Below are 16,576 nucleotides of genomic sequence, written 5' to 3'. Positions count from 1 at the left end.
TTATAAAAAAAGATTGATATATCGTCAGCTAATAGAATATAGCTGACGACATATCTCCTCCTCCTCAGAGGTTAGGTTATTATTAGTGCTGTGTTTCCGACGACTCTCGCACATCTGCTTAAACCAGTTTACGCGACAGTCTTCATTTATAACACTCCAGCTGTGCGTGAATATATTTGCTTGGCAGCTGTTGCAATTCGGGGTGTCGGGGCAGTTTATAAAGGGAGGATGTTGGTAGCCGATGTCTCGAAACCTAATAAAGCGTTAGCGACAGACAAATATAAAGGTATAAAGAGAAACGTACCAATGAATCCGAGAGTTGTCCTCAAACAACCCCAACGCAACACTATGTACAGGCGCATCCCCCCAGCGCTCATAGAAGAACCCACCCGCACGATCCAAGTGCTCAAAGTACTCCTGGTATTGCGGACTGCGCCAGAATGTCATGTCTGCAATCTCAAAATTGCTCCAGAAATGGCACGTGCTGTAGCCATTGGCGGCTTCGGTGTGCTCAGGGCGCAGCGTGCGGTCTGTTAGCCATGACATCGAATTATCAGCGCTGAGGTAGTTTGGATGAGCGTCTAGGAAGGTCATTGTCTCGGGCCAAAGGGTGGTGATTGATAGGGGGTCGTCGTATACGTTGATTGTGAAACCGTATGTTTTGTTGTTATCGGCAAGGAATTGGAACGGGTCGTAGTCGAGGTTGCAGAAGAATCTTATCATCAGTCAGAACAAGTATCTCGTGTGGATGGTGGAATGTGTTCATTACTTCACATTCGGCTCAACGCGCCAGTAATATCTATAATCTTCCAGGGCTGGGTGTCGGTAGAAAAAGCCCGAGTTCCATCGGCACATTTGATGATAGCCCAGCCGAGCCGAGTATTTGATCCTTTGACTTTTCATCCTCCGCATCGATGTCTCAAGGAGCTCACTATCGATCCATTCGGGTACATCCCAATGTTCCTTTGGGATTAGTTCTAGCACCACGTTTAGGAACTCCGCCTTCACATGTTTTTGAGTTAAACATACCGTAACGACACTCGGAATTCGTCTCTTCCTGCGTGCGCGCCTTAAACTCGTCGGTAAACGGCTCATTGTTGAAGAATATCCATGGATAATGGTATTTGTTATTCCACGAGCTCTCCAGCTGTCTCATCGAAGACAGCACACCTTCCAGCTCCTCATTGCGAGCTAGCATTATAAGGGTTGCGTCTTTCCGGGCTGTTCTCGCTGTTGTAGCTATTGCTGTGGTTGTTGTTGTTGTTGTTGCTGTTATTACTGCAGTTATAGTCGATAGAGGCGACGCTGGGAGATGCGCATTTGCTAGAAGAATACGCACTCAGTTAGAGAGGAAATGCAGAAGGATTAGGAGTAAGCAAGAAAAAAAGAAAAGAATACCCACAGAAATTCATGCGAGCCAATGCCCTATCCCCCGATGAGCGATACCAATTATCGTAATCATAGCGCATATACAGAGCAAACAACAACAGCACAAGAAAGAAGCAGCCGACTATATTCTTGACCAGCCTGAGCGGCACTTTCAGAATCATGGCAGCAGCAGCAGCATCAAACAAATCGAGCCGATCCGGCAATCAGCGTGTCGCGAGGCAATCGTAAACGTCTTTGGTTGTCTTTTTGCACAGCCAATATCAATCGGGTACACCTGATGACGCATGAGGCTGACGAGGCAGGAGGTCTAGGTCGCAGTCGCGTGTTTCAACTCCATGTAGAGTAGGGGTAGTGTTAGGTGACGGGGCTTTGGCGTTGAAGGATGTCAATTCAAAAGGGAGAGACGGTATCGTCCACGGCGTTTTTGGAGAGATAGGTTGCAGGAGGCCATGGTAAAAGAAAAGTTGGAAATGGCGACTTGGCAGGCTGCAGCTTTCTTTGCCTCGGGGGATCGCCGAGGTATAGTGGGCTCCTGGCCCAATCAGGGAGGCCGCGTCAGGAGTTGGCGTCACGTGAGCAGAGCTCGTATTCAGCCTCTCTGGTACGAGTACGATGTTCTGATACGGATGATATGGTGTAGAAGCATATTATGATATACATACGACGAACACCGGCAGAGCCACCCTATGTCGCATGACCACAGATAGAAATCCGAAAGGCAAATAGATGACATGGGACCAAGGTACTTCAGAGTCTCGGTACGGTCCTTTTTTAACCTACGTCCCATGGGGGAAAAGGTTTAATAAAAACTTGGATTTACCGGTATTAACCATACATACATATAAAAATTAACACACAAAGCAAGTTTGAAAAAAAGCTCTATTAAAACCCAACGGCGAGAAAGCAGGGGGCAAGAAAAAAGATGTACAACACTTTCCAGCAAGAAAGAAGGGTCTATGTGTGTGCGCAGTTCTTCGTTTTGCGTGTGAAAGTTTGTAGTCCGGAGTGCTGGCAATAACCAGAGACAGGAGTAGAAGGAAATTGATGGTGGTATGATTTGGGGCTGGGTTTTAGTTTGTAGATGAAAAAAAAAGAAAAACTGTCCCAGCATATGATGTGGAGGGAGAAAATTAAAAGAGAAAATAGAAAAGAAGAAAAGAAAAAAAGGTGTCAATTAGAAGTGAATGGATATTGACTTCCCACCATGTCGGTTGACTTGCAACTTCCTGTTTTCTCATGCGCTAGTCACGAAAGCGAGACCACAAAGCTTTGTATGGCAAGAAGGAACGGTTTTACTCATCGTCCTCCTCCTCAGGAGCACGTGTGCCGAGAACGTAGCGAGAAGCGCCAGTGACGGAGTCCTTCTCATGCTCAACGGCCAACTTGGAGAGGTGACCAATGAGGTTCTCGATCTGGGTGTCAGCCTTGGAGCGAGTCTGACGACCGAGGTTGTCCAACCAGGGGATGTCAGTGAGGATAGAATAGACGGTAGCAATGACGATGGTAACACCGATGGAGTAAGCCCAGATGACAACGACGGTGACGACACTAGTGTGGCCAGTGGAGGTGAAGGTGGCTGGGTCGTGGGGGTGGGTTTGGTCGTGAGAAGCGTCGCTCAACCAACCGAAGATACAGAAGAGAGTAGCCAGGACATCGACACCGAAGATGGCGCCAACGAGTTGCCAGGAAGGAAGAGTCTTGCCACCACGGGTAACGAAGATCAACCAGTTCTCGGTAAGAGCAACCTCGAGGAAGATGATACCCTGAGGGTTACCGAAGTTCTCAATGAAACCGCCGTTGTTCAAGAACATAGAGGCACGCATGATCCAAGTACCACCAGCGAGGATAGCACCGAGGATGACGGAGATGACCCAGATCTTGGAGAGTTGCCATTCGACGGGACGTTGTTCGTAGTGGGCATTGTCGTAGGCGACAGCAATGGTGGCCAAATCAGCGAACAAGGCAATGAAGACAATCAAATCGGCGGGGATGGTCTCCTCGATGATGATCATGGTGGTAACAAGGTAGATTTCCAAGTGCAGACAAAGGGCGATACGGTACTGAATGTAGGCCTTCATACGTTGGAAGATCTGACGGGCGACCTTGATAGAGTCGACGATGGTGGAAAGACCAGGAGCAAGGAAGACAATATCAGCAGCAGCCTGAGCAGCCTCGGTGGCACCCTCTACAGCAATACCGCAGTCGGACTTCTTGAGAGAAGGAGCATCGTTGACACCGTCACCAGTCATGGCAGTCAAGTGACCACGCTGCTGCAACATCTCGACGACCTGGTACTTGTGCTCAGGGAAAACTTCAGCGAAACCATCGGCACGCTCAACAAGATCGTGCTGGCGGGAACCAGTAAGACCACCGTGGATAAGACGTTCAGAGTTGTAGACCTTGGTACCAAGAGCAAGCATCTTGCAGGTTTCCTTAGCGATAGCGATAGCGTCACCAGTCAACATCTTAACGGAGAGACCGAGGTTCTGGGCTTCAGTGATAGTGTGGGCAGTGTCCTCACGAGGGGGGTCGAACATGGGGTACATGCCGAGCAATTGCCAGGGCTCACCCTCCTTCTGGACGGCGACACCAAGAGAACGGAAACCACGGCGAGCGAATTCAGCAGCCTTGTCACGGTAGAGACGAGCCTCCTCCTCAGAGCACTCGGAAAGGTTGAGGATAGCCTTGGGGGCACCCTTGGCACAAGTGTAGCGGACACCGTCGCAGGTACAGATGGTGGTGATACGCTTGGAGACAGGGTCGAAAGGAGTGTACTTCTCAGTAATCCAGTTGCGGGCAAGGATCTCACGAGCCTTGGGGTAACGGCGAAGGGTAAGGATGGTGACCTTGTCAATGGGGTCCAAGTTCTTGACGTTGTGGGAAGAGGCAATGGCGGCAACGGCGAAGAGCCAGTTAACGTCAACACCCTCGGCAACGTAGGGCTCACGGATGGAGAGCTGGTTAGCAGTCAATGTACCAGTCTTGTCAGAGCAGAGAACGTCAACACCAGCGAGAGACTCGATGGCAGTCAACTTCTGGACGATAGCCTTCTGCTCAGCGAGGTAGGCAGCACCGACAGCGAGGGTGGTGGTGGTGACGACAGGAAGACCGACAGGGACACCAATGATGAACATGATCAAGGTGTACTTGAGGAGAGTGTTGTCAGACCACTCAGGGGTAGCAATTCGCAAGTGACGGAAGAAACCGCCAATCCAGGCAGCGAGAATGAAGAACATGACCAAGACCAAAAGAGATGTACCGATGGAGTTCATGATAGCCTTGAAGTGACCCTGGTCTTGAGCACCCTGGACCAAAGAAGCAGTCTTACCGACGAAAGAGTGCTTGGCGGTGGCAGTAACAACAGCGAAGGCCTTGCCACGTTTGCAACCAGTGGTGTAGTAGCAAGTGTCACCCATGTACTTGTCAACAGCGAGGGATTCACCAGTGATGGCACTCTGGTCAACGGCGACGATAGAGACACCAGTGTGGTGCTCCTCCTCGTCATCATCCTCACCCTTCTCCTTAAGAGTGTCGTCGTGCATGGTAGCGAGGTACTCCTTGTACTTCTCGAAGTCACCAGGCTTCTCGAAGTCACAGATAAGACGAACGTCGGCAGGGACGACCTGACCTTCCTCAAGAATGACGATATCACCGACAACGAGCTCACGAGCTAAACCACTGTTAGTACTAGTAGAGTTGTTTGTGGTTGTATAATTCAATCTTACCAAGAATCTCCTGCTCGGAACCGTCACGAATAACCCAGGCACGCATAGCAATGTCACCCTTGAGCGACGCGACGACATCGGCAGCCTGCTTTTCCTGGTACCAACCAACAACAGCGTTGAGCATCAGAATACCAATAATAACACCGAGATCGATCCAGTCACGAAGACCAGCAGCCAAGCAGACAGCCAATTCCATCACTATGAGCAAGGAAATCAAACGTTAGTCTTTCATCCTTACTAAGCGATTAAGCTTCAAATCCCGCGAGTTCAAGTCTCCCAACTTACCATAAAGAATTGGACCACGGAAGTAACCAATGAACTGAACAAACAGGTTTGTCTTCTCGGTGACAAGCTCGTTCCAGCCAGTCTTGCGACGACGGGAGTCAATGTCGGTGCTCTTCAAACCAGCACGGATATCAGTGTCAACCCAATCATCGGGGGCCACGAACTGCTCGTCGACAGCAGCACCGCTGGAACCACCGAACTTCCACCAGGGCTTCTTGGACTTTCCGGCGGCATCGCCACCTGCAGCGCTGGAGACGGAGGCGCGACGGAGATCGCGAGCGGTGGAGATGTAACGGTTCAAGGCGGTATATTCATCGAGGGCTTGGGCATCGTTGTTGATATCAGTAGGAAGGGTGTTTTGGCCGTTCTCGACATCGGCCGCATAGGAGATTCTCCGTTCAGCCATTTTTGCTATGGGTGTTAGGCTCACCAGCCTCGACAGTACGAGATCCGAGCAAATGGACGAAGGGACACACTAGCAACAATGGTGAATTGGGAGAGTTTCCTATGAGAAAGAAGAAAGAAAAGAGAAGGGAAAGGGAAAAAAGTTGGATCGAGGGAGGGGACGGGGGCGTCTTATTTATTAGAAGCTTCGGCGCGACGTGAGAGCGAGGGAAACGACGAGGACGGAAGAAGAGCGAGAGACACAGCTCTGAGAGGGATCCGCCCGGTAAAGGAAAACGGTACGGTACCTGGCCCGAAGCGGCCTAGCGGCGTAAGTAAAAATTTTTCTTTTTTCCTTTTTTTCTTACGCCCGCCCGACGATTACCCGCCCACCTTTTCGAGGGACCAGCGTAAATTACTGGTGTTTGGCACTAGTACCTATCGCATCCAATAACGGGCGCTGCCCGCGCCCTAGCGGTTTTGCCGCCTTCCGAATACAGCTCGGCTATGACGGGATGGTAATTTGACCATGCCTCATTGGGTACTGCACCCCCGTTTCTCCTGCAACATTATACAAACGGAAGCCTCAGGAAGCCTTGTTTGTTTTCGCGGCAGAGCGTGCCGGTTCCAGCATTACCACACGCGTAATACGGTATTTGTGTTTTTCTACCGTACCAGGCCTGTACTTCCGCGACAATCCCAGGGTCAGCCACTGACAACATCCATGGGTGCGATATATACTGTTCATTATGTACGGAGTTATATCGTGGTTGATATATGGAGCGCATCTGGAGAAAACTCTACGTCTACGTCATGTCGATTTGGTGTGCGCTGTCGAGCAGGATGGCTACAGCACAGAGTACCACGGCTCCGTAGAGAGAGACACTGCGTGCCGTGTTTGCTAACTGCCTGCTATCGCGTCTGAGCAATCTGTATTCTCCAATTTCGATATCTTAACACGTACTCCGTCCAGGGAAGCAAAAAAAGTGGAGGGTCGATGAATCCCGGGACAGGCGTGCCGACTGGCCCCTCAAGAAGTTAGTGAGATACAATCGAGCGTCGTGGCCGTGGCACTCTTTTCGGCCTGTGCTCTGTCCTCTCACTTTTTTCTAGTCTTCCCCATAGTTTATGGGGGGGAGTCGAATTACGTGCGTTGCGTCTGCTTACCTAAGGCTTCCTCCTTTTTGCCTCCCTTCTGCTTCGGGCTTAGTGGCGCTTCCCGTCTTGGGGTTAAGGCGGTCGGACAGATTTTTGTATGCGCGATTTTTCGATTTTCTTCTCACCTTAACAAATGCATTGTTGTTGTTTTTTCTTTTCTGGTTCCTAAGTTTTGTGTGCGCCGTAAAAAAAAAATTTAGACTCCCCGGCGGGTAAGACGGACTGTCGGCAAGTCATATAGTCATACATCTAATTCTCTCATACATCGCACATAAAATCTCATACGCAGTAACCGGGCGAGTACAGGCTGTCATTGGCATATACTATATACTTGTAAATGATACTATTGATGAGCGGCTTGCTCTGCCGGCGGTTCGGTCGGCTCGGACGGCTTGCCTGGTACCTAGTTAGTATCGCCTCGTGCAGAATACGTATCTGACATAATTTATACTACTATAGTTGATAGCTAGTTAGTTACTGGCCGGAGGAGTTATGTATGTATGCATGTGTGTATGTTGTATCTATGCTACTACTACCTTCTACAATCCATCTTTACGAGGCAACGCCGTGGCAAGGACTTGTTGGCTTCACTTCGCTCTACTACGTCTCGCGGTATGGACATATCGTAAATTCATCATATATTCTATATGCCCGGAGTACTCCGTATAAGTCATCTAAGTATGTCTTCTCCGTAATCTTCACCCAAATCAGCCCCCAGCATGTCTCCATGATCTACGCTCAGGAACAGCGACGGGGCCTGCCAAGCTTGCTAATCGGGTTGCCTGAACAGTGCACTCTACAGGGCATGCATCTCTCGTATTGAGTGACGAATATGAGTAAGCCCGCTGAGTAACAGGTTGGCTCTGGAGAGGGGAGGGGGGTTGTGCTGATTAACAGCATATCAGTCAAGGCCTCAAGGACTCGTGGTACTAGTTGTAACTAGTTGCGACCATGCGCCTGTTCCATTCTACTGTTTCTAAATTCTTTGAATTAGGCTATCACATTCAAAAGGAGCATCGTCATTTTCTCAAAAGTGAGCATGATTTTCGGCGGCCGGGGCCCGTAGCATACTGATACTGATCGAGCCCTAATACTAATAGGCTAATATGATTGGCCCGCCGCTCCATCTCGGCGCGCCCCATATCCAATGATCGTTCAGGCCCAGCCATTGGCCAATCACACGCCGTGCACAATGCATATAGTACGAGCGAGTCAGCATAATATGCACATTGCATAGAACGACAAATCCTTGCAACCTCGCAGGTGCAAGTCGACCCATTCTGGGGAAAGCTTCTTCGCTGTGGCTAGCTGTCCCGGTTGGGACTAGTGTCTGGACAGGTACGTTGCATGATCATCGTGTGTGTGATCTAAATACGCCACGGAGTCGGAGAAGGAGAAAACCATGCTCTGCTGTACTGAAAAGTCAGAACCCATACATACGAGTCACGAGACTGTTTATTTGCGCTCTACTTTCTAACTGTGTCATCTTGACAGTCTAACTAACAAATACATACTGCGTGTTTAGGCTAGGTTCAAGCTGATCAAACAAGCTAAGGCTAGAGTAAAACGATTAGTAAACCGCCATGCCTGTTTCATCTGTCCTCCGATTGGCATGAGTAGTCTGACAGCCAGCCGTAGTTATATGGCGTCAGTTCCCGTTTGACATGAACACGTCGTGCGTGGATCTAGCTTACTTATGAATACGTAACATAACGATCGTTGAGACTTGACCCTCCGTCAGGATTGCTGTCATCGGCTATGTCTATAATGCATATGCCACAGATGCAGTGACACACCGGTATAGTTAACCGTTATCGTTATACGAGAGCTTACGTCTTTCTTGATGATCTACGTCGCGTTGCTCCTGCTAAGTACTCCGTAATAAGCGCATCCTTTGGCAAAACGTACTAGATACGCACGACTCCTTAGTCCTTGGTATTTGCAGACCTATCCAACGTCATATCCTTATTCCGTTCTAGATGTGTTCTACACTCCCTGTATAAATTCAACCAGTCAATCGGCATAGAAAGCTCCTCGGAACATCGCGGGAAGACAAGCTCACCGAACACGGACATGCTCGAAACAGCACCCATGAAACAATTCTCACATACAAATCACTTTCTACCTCCTCCCTTTTTTATAGCAAGTAAGCACAGAGCGATCCCCGACTAGCGAAAAGTAAAACGACGATATTAAAAGTGAAGCTTCAAAATCGGGAAAATTAATTCCTTCCACTACTACCAAGCTAGTAAGCAGCCAAGTGGATCATCGATATTCAGGAACAGAACGCCATAAAATTTAGATCCATATAGTAGCTCCGTCATAGCATGACTAGCGCTGGCCTTCACTTGCTGTGCTAGGACTAGGTAGGTCGCTCCCTAACGTAGTAGTCATACTTAGCATCTTACTAAGGCGATTTGGTATGGGGCCACTCCACTGTCTGTGGTTACTGGCGGAGCTTGACGACGAAGTCGCTGTCAGTGACAGCTACAGTCAATTCGCGTTGAGCGATATGCCATGGCATGGGATAGCTCATGCAGCTGTCACGTTTCAAGGAATATGCTAAACTGTCAAACAAACACCAAATAATTCTCCGTTATCTGTTCGGCGAGCATGCGATACTGACTAGATACTAGATAGGCACAGAACTCACTAACCACATGCAGTTGGCGCCAAATGAATCTCTATGAGAGATTTTCTGCTCATACAACTATAATAATACGGAGTAAGAAGGCAATCGGCGCGCAGTGATTGGCTCGCACTGCCAACTTAAGTGAGATGGCCAATATCCGGCCACTAAGGAACTAAGAGATGAGTAGACTTTCCCTGCTGGGATTAGCTGTTATATACCGTCGGCAATTACCAGTTTTACAAGTCTGTATGCATGTATTGTGTATTTGCGGTAACATACACTGTATCAAGGCGCGCCGATTAAGAGGCTGTTAAGTAATTTACCTTCCCTCTCATTATTCTCTCAATTGCAAACAAGTATCGAATAGTTTTCAGTCAATGGATGTAATCATATGCTAACTCTATATGTATTTATAGCATCAAACGAATTGATCAACAACAAATATCTCCTCTTGCAATTGACCTCTCCGTGAGAGAAACGCTTGCAGCTCTCCCTTGACGTCATACCTCAGCCCTCCATAGTTAGAGTGCATAGCTCACGACGCTGGCCAATTAATGCTACAACTAGGCCAATTGCATGGCCAGGATACACTGCAAGTAATCTCTCCATATATCGTCATCAATTGGTTTAGCTTTGCTAGTTGCAACTCACTTTGTATACAGATTGTGGAATTCATGTACCTGGTTGGCAGCTCGGGCGTCGCCATAGTAACGGTTTCAGATGCGCTACGTGCTAAGTTAATCCTCCGTGCGTAATTCTAATTACGGAGAGGACTTGGCTGCAGGCTCCATACTAATTTCATTAACTCTGGCCAATCATGTACGGTGTGTTGACCGCTGTCTGTCTGTCTGTATGTGTAGTTATGATACAGTGTATGATGATGTATTGATGCAATTATTGATCAAACAACGTTCATCTTCATAATCGACATCAACTTGAACATCAAAGTTCAATAAATATCAGTAGAATAGCATTCAGCCAAGCAAATAATGCCGGCTACTCCATAACCCATTCCATATATACAAGCCACCCACCCCGTATTCTCTACCGAACACGTTAAGTTTCTGCCGATGTTTGCGAAGCTTCGATCGTAAAGATGCAAAATAGGTTGTCTGCATGCACAGCCATGCAGACAATCAATCGGCGTGCAGCCAGTATTCCCATTCATGATCACCATATTTATTGTCTGGGCATCTTGGCAGGGAGACCGGGCATGACAAGACCTTGGCTCAATCAATAAACCTTGAATCTATGTTGATATCAATATGCTACCAAGAACAGGTAATTCCAACACGGGACATGTACAGATAATAAAGCATGCCGGCGTTGTTAGTGAGTAGGACAGCAAATTGGGCTGATTCTTCTTGGCTGGGTGAATTTTTGCTTGTGTCATCGAGTATGTGAGAGTTGAATGTCTGGGCATGGAAATAGGGCTTTGCAGTGCATACAGACGCGTCTGATTGGTGATATAATATAACTAGCTATAGAACTATCAGCGTAGTGACTACGTAGTATATAGTTAATCTTGACCTCCTGTCTTCTTTTTTGTTTTTTCTTTCTGTCTTCTGATCCATCCATCTGATATGATCTGATCTGATCATGGCGCATGCCAAGCTGCATTGCAACACAAACAATGCTCGGCCTAAATTTTTGGTTGCACGAATACAGTCATACACAGCCCCGTAGGTTGCGACCTCCTTGATTCTTTATAACAGAGCCAAGGGCTTGGTTTTCGGTCTCTCTTCCATCGTGTAAACAGCAGAGTGATATAAAATACAATCAAAACAACAGAGTATTCGTAATTCTGTATTGTAAATATACCGCGCTTAGCGCTCGTACTGAAAATTACACATTACCGAAAACGGGCTAGTGTGAAATCCCACCTGGGAAAAGAACGATCGGCATGTCCGTTTTTTTTTTCTTTTTTTCCCCTCTGCCGCTTTCTTCTTGCATGCATGGCTTTGCTTGCTGGCTTGCCTCATTTTGGGATTGTTGCACGTTCTGTCCCATTCCTACCGCATGTACGGTACGGAGTAGAGTGTATACCGTGGTTTCCCAGAGTAAATGCTCGCATGACCACCTCACATACTGCAAGTCCAGTCGTAGATCTGCTATGCGGTTTTTCCGCCAAAACACGTCAGTCAATTTAATTTAGATCAATTCTGTCGCTAGATTCGCTACTCTCGGTTTTTGCTAGAGGTGCATGCATGTTCGTGTAATGCAATGCAACACTGCCTGAGTCGTTTTTTTTTTTATCCGCTCTCTATTCGTATTATGACTTTCAACTTTGATTTGTGGATTATTCTCCATTTTTTTTCTCAGTGTGTTGGAGATTTGGAGTACCAGATTTTTTGGTATTGTTTGGTCGAATTCTTCCAGAAAAGTTGGTACCATGGTTCGGCTATTCGCCTCTTGGGATACCTCGGTGTTTGTTCCTATCAATCCTATCATAGTTGTTAGGCTGTATGCATAATTAATTCAGTATAGAGGTGTATTCATTAATTGATGATCTAGATTTTAAGCCGCGGTGATCTGATTATTTGACATGCGATGGGCATTGCATTAGGGCTAATCTGCACAATATGGTGTTTACCACTGTATTTGCCAGGTACCTAGATGTGCCAATTCTTGAGAATGGATGTAGAAATTCGAAGACCTTATTGAGCTCATTCTGATTGTCTCGATTTTCGCGTTTCAGAATTGAATGGCCTGTGAAGATATTACGTAGGTATGCTCATGGATATATATATATATATATTGACATAACTCCATACAATTCGGACTGTTGCCCAACAGAATTATTCAAACCCGATTTATAAATCAACCTTTACGTTTGAAAATCCATACTATCACACACACACATATATACCTAGGTATATTCTAATTCCCAAGTTTATTTCAAATGGATTTAGGTCGGTGTCTCTCCCATCCGCCGCCGTCTTCGGGAAAGCAATCACTTGTTGTATGTATCTTATAAATATTTAAAATGGCTTTTGCTATTCTAGAAACTTGACATGGTCCTATTTGATCGAAAGACAAGGATTTCGATGACCGCGTAAAAAGCCCTAGTCCACCTCTTTTGCCAGCAACATGAATAGGACTTTCAAACAAGAAATCATATTAAACATTGAACTATACTACGGCCAATACCTACATTGGATTATCCTCAACGAACCCTTTCACTACGCTGTACAGTAAATAGTAGATATAATCATCATACGATATTCAGGAACCGAGGCTCTCTCTAGACAGTTTGTTCTTCTTCCTTCCTTGCATTCTTATTTTATATTTCCTTCTTACGTTCGTGGCAAACAGACAGAGCGATTCCCAGCAATTCTGCGACCATCATAGAGCACGAAAGAAGTAACAGTACGCGTTAATCTACGGAGATAAGGGCTATTCCGGCATCCAGCCAACCACACGCAAAAGGCTCCCCGCCCCACCCTTGTAACTCGGTGGCAATCGACGACCGGAAGAACATTGGCGAATCACGTTGTCTAGAAGCCCAGAGAAGTTTTCTTCGCAACGGAATCGGGCCGAGCGGGATGTCGGCAGCGCTCTGGGATTTCTTCCTGTGCGTTTCCGCCGACTTGCTCTCTTTGCGTTTTAGCCCGGCTGCTGCACGTACTACGTAACTTAGAAAACGTAGCTATTCTGGTTAAACATACGCCCCGAAAAATCCCTCATCTATAAGTGTAGCACTTATATCGCTGTGACTACGTGTTTAGTTGCGGATCGTATGCGGAGGGCCAGCTGGCCCGCGTTGACTGCTACAAGAAGGATTTTTATGCCTCAGTCTAGTGTCAGTTTACAGCTTTACCGTGTCCAGCGTAGTAAGACCAGACAGAGTAAGTACTCCATACGGAGTACTCCGTATGTACGTTATGTATCGTTGTGCGGAGAAAAAATCCCCCCCCAAACAGTACGAGCCCGAGGTAGCACTCTTGCCCCCCCCCCCACGTACTATTTGTATGTATGGCTGAAAGAAGAAAAAAAATTGGAAATAGCTAATCTGGTGTTCGTTGGCTTATGAGTATGGAGATTGGACACACGACACCGACCCAGTCTGGCCCACACTTAATTAATTCAAATTTCGTAAAGGTGTCTGATTTGGCATGCTAAATCAGCCTCATTTGTGCGCAGTGCCGATTCCCGGTCACGTATCTCTCGACTTGGTATAGAACGTGGGTTTCAGAGTATGTTCTACTCTGGGTATTGAGAGACGGGATTTTGGTCGGTAAATTCGTCAAGAGAGTAGGTAAGGAATGCCGATTGTTTGAGGCCAATCTGATGGTTTGATAGACATTGGGGTCGGGGTCTTTGATAATATCTTTCCTCGCTTGAGGTCTCTGTACATCTCACAGTTGCGCTGTTAGACTGTTGGCTGAATGTTTTGATACCTAGTCTTCCAATCTAGTCCGTATCTTTCTCTGTTATATGTTTCTCTGTTCGTCCTGAATATTATTATGCCAAACTTGAGCGCCAAAACCTCCCCAATGGAATATCCCCAATCACGCTCAACTTTCGCTTTGTTATAAAATGCCATATTACGCATCTCCGGTCATCTTCAGTAGTCTGCATACAAGACCCCGTTGATGGCATAATCCTTGACCCCTAAGCACCAGGAACGTGTGGTGTCGTACTGCTTTCCGTTGCTCGGTTTCAGCAGCGAGATCAATAGATGACCATACTTTTGTGGACCCCTTTAAATGCCGTAGGTCTCATCTTTAGTTTAGCCTTCATGTAGATAGCCTGATATACTTAGGTAACGCCAGAGAGAGAAGAATAGTGCTCTATATCTTCACTTGCTCAATGTCCGAATCTCCAAAAGCCAGCCCTCTAACGTCGTTTTTTCAGAAACCCCCCTATTTGCAGACGGTGCTAGATATTGTCTCCAATTCTGTGTAAATTCAAGTCTTTCCTATTGGCCAGACAGACGTTTGGCAATGCCGGCTATGTATGTAGCGGGAATTCTCGCACAGCGGATTTTACTTCCTGCACTCATCTTACAATCTCAACCTCAAACCACGTATTATTCAACAATCAACAACGTGGATATGGATACTCCTTCAGCAATCCGCAATACACCTTGATTGTTTAGCCGTGAACACGCCGTGTAAAGAAATCTGATGGGATGCGCTAGACATTCATATATCTCGCTTAGGCCAGCGGCGCACCGCACAAGGTACCTTGAACGTGTTACGGCAGGCATAGTTCTCGGTCAAGTCACCACCAATATGATCCGTCCTAGGTAGTCGTTTGAGCCTCTGGATAGGCATCTATCAAAATCTCACCACGATACAGGCCACCATGGCCAGAGAGCCATGTCGGGATCACTGGAATGCAACCATCCTCTCCTACAGTACGCGACATTCATCTTTTCAATAGACTGCTGGGGAGAGGGTTTTCCCTATCACAAGAATTAGCCTCACTATAGGTTAAGTCGAAGATCGATGATGACAGCTCAGCTACATCCGCCGATTTATCAACCATGTTGAATTGAGCCGAAGTGAAACCGAGCTGTCTTGGGAAGCATTACATGGTACTGACAAACAGTTCGATAAGTCGCATGCTTTATTCACAAGCTAGAGATCGAATGGTACGGCTAGGTAATCAGATCAATGATGAATGGGCGAACTATAAATTCACTCCTTGGGCTAGCTCTACAGAAACTTCACTGAACAATACAACGAGCGGATGAGAATGGATTGAAGATTGACAGACAACTTTAGATACTCGGATCTACCTGGTATAGCGCGAGATTGCTTTAATATCCGACTATGCTACGAGGCTCGGTGCTATATCTGTACGAGATGTTGAAGCCGTGATGCAATGAACAAACCCTTCCGAGAGGGCAGTTGGGAGAAATATCAACTGCCCTCTGATGTTGGTATGGCAGTATTTATATTTATTACAATCAAGCAGCATAGTATAAACTAACTAGCGACATGAAATCATGCGAAATCTTTATGAGAACAATAATTGACCCCATTATTTTCAAAATATTATTGCCGTTGGCCTGAAAGACCAATCTAGTAGGGTAAAACATTCTACTGAGATAGTGCACTTCACTTTCAAGAGCCTTGAGACTCCTATCAAGAAAATGAGGTACCTGGCATGAGATTCTCACTGTTTATGCTTACAAGCAGCACCTGAAAACATGACCAGCGAGATACTTGTTACTGCTACTTCATTAAGAAGGCGCAAAGTATGATTTTAGTCGTAGAACATCCTTTGAGCTTGAGATCTACCGACACAAAAAGATCCAATCAAATGCAGCCAGAAGTCGAGAGAACCCAAATTTGTGCCCTTGATAAATCAAAAAGAATAACCATCCGCATTGATATCATAATAGAGGAGTAAAAATCTCACGCCATCGTTCACCATCTTCAGTAGTCTGCCTGTGCACTGCCATACGAGACCCCGTTGAACTCCAACTGGAAAAGCATGTAGCCGGAGGTGGGGATAACTGCAATGTCGTAGACTATCTTGTAGTAAGACTGGCCATCGCTGTTGGTGTGCTTTTCGAATAACTTTTTTGGCACCTTGCGGAGATCAACTTGCAACTCGCAATGCTTCTCAATCTCTATTTTAATGGGGTGTTATTTCTTAGTACATTGTATATATATGGAATAATCAAGCACAAAAGAAACAAAAATAGACTTACTATTTGTCAATCTCTCCGGAGCAAGCTTGGAACTTGAGAAGTTGATGAGCAGGCGTGGGTTCGCTTTACAGAGGCGACGGTAGAGGTACTCGCTTGCTCCAAAGCCTCTGACTAACAGAAGAGCCTGAATAGAAAGACCCGATGCCTTAATCCTCCTAATCTGAGCGGCAATAAGATTTAGTACATCTTGCACAACGGGATCAAAGATTCCTTGTATCTGCCATCTGGAGAGGAGAGTTGAGAGTTCATATTAGTACCCATCTTGGCAAGGTCCATTGACGAAGTAGCTATCACGACTCACGTGTTGAGTTGTAGGAAACCGCCTTCCAGCCCCTT

The 16,576-nt window shown here is 46.7% G+C and overlaps 3 protein-coding genes across 3 annotated transcripts, besides 1 other annotated feature; all 3 read right to left on the bottom strand.

The window, feature by feature from the left end:
- Positions 1-24: 24 nt before the first annotated feature.
- Positions 25-1,550, bottom strand: UA08_02506 (hypothetical protein; the record flags this gene model as incomplete). Its single annotated transcript, XM_020264555.1, has 5 exons — positions 25-253; positions 305-715; positions 770-977; positions 1,030-1,245; positions 1,403-1,550. 5 exons carry the CDS (start codon positions 1,548-1,550, stop codon positions 25-27), a joined length of 1,212 nt encoding a protein of 403 aa, XP_020121988.1.
- Positions 1,221-1,293: a repeat region (Identified by RepeatMasker using a combination of RepBase library and repeat library created with RepeatScout).
- A 1,131-nt stretch (positions 1,551-2,681) lies between the features above and the next one.
- Positions 2,682-5,805, bottom strand: UA08_02505 (Plasma membrane ATPase; the record flags this gene model as incomplete). Its single annotated transcript, XM_020264554.1, has 3 exons — positions 2,682-5,059; positions 5,115-5,312; positions 5,400-5,805. The coding sequence occupies 3 exons, from the start codon at positions 5,803-5,805 to the stop codon at positions 2,682-2,684; spliced, it is 2,982 nt and encodes a 993-aa protein (XP_020121989.1).
- A 10,157-nt stretch (positions 5,806-15,962) lies between these two features.
- UA08_02504 (hypothetical protein) lies at positions 15,963-16,501 on the bottom strand (the record flags this gene model as incomplete). The annotated part of the gene is made up of 3 exons (XM_020264553.1): positions 15,963-16,159; positions 16,241-16,395; positions 16,425-16,501. 3 exons carry the CDS (start codon positions 16,499-16,501, stop codon positions 15,963-15,965), a joined length of 429 nt encoding a protein of 142 aa, XP_020121986.1.
- Positions 16,502-16,576: the final 75 nt, after the last annotated feature.

The sequence above is a fragment of the Talaromyces atroroseus genome (assembly GCF_001907595.1).
Source record: "Talaromyces atroroseus strain IBT 11181 chromosome Unknown scaffold_2, whole genome shotgun sequence".
NCBI lineage: Eukaryota > Fungi > Ascomycota > Eurotiomycetes > Eurotiales > Trichocomaceae > Talaromyces > Talaromyces atroroseus.
The sequence above is the reverse complement of the archived record's forward strand: the minus strand, read 5'-3'. Positions and strand labels throughout refer to the sequence as shown.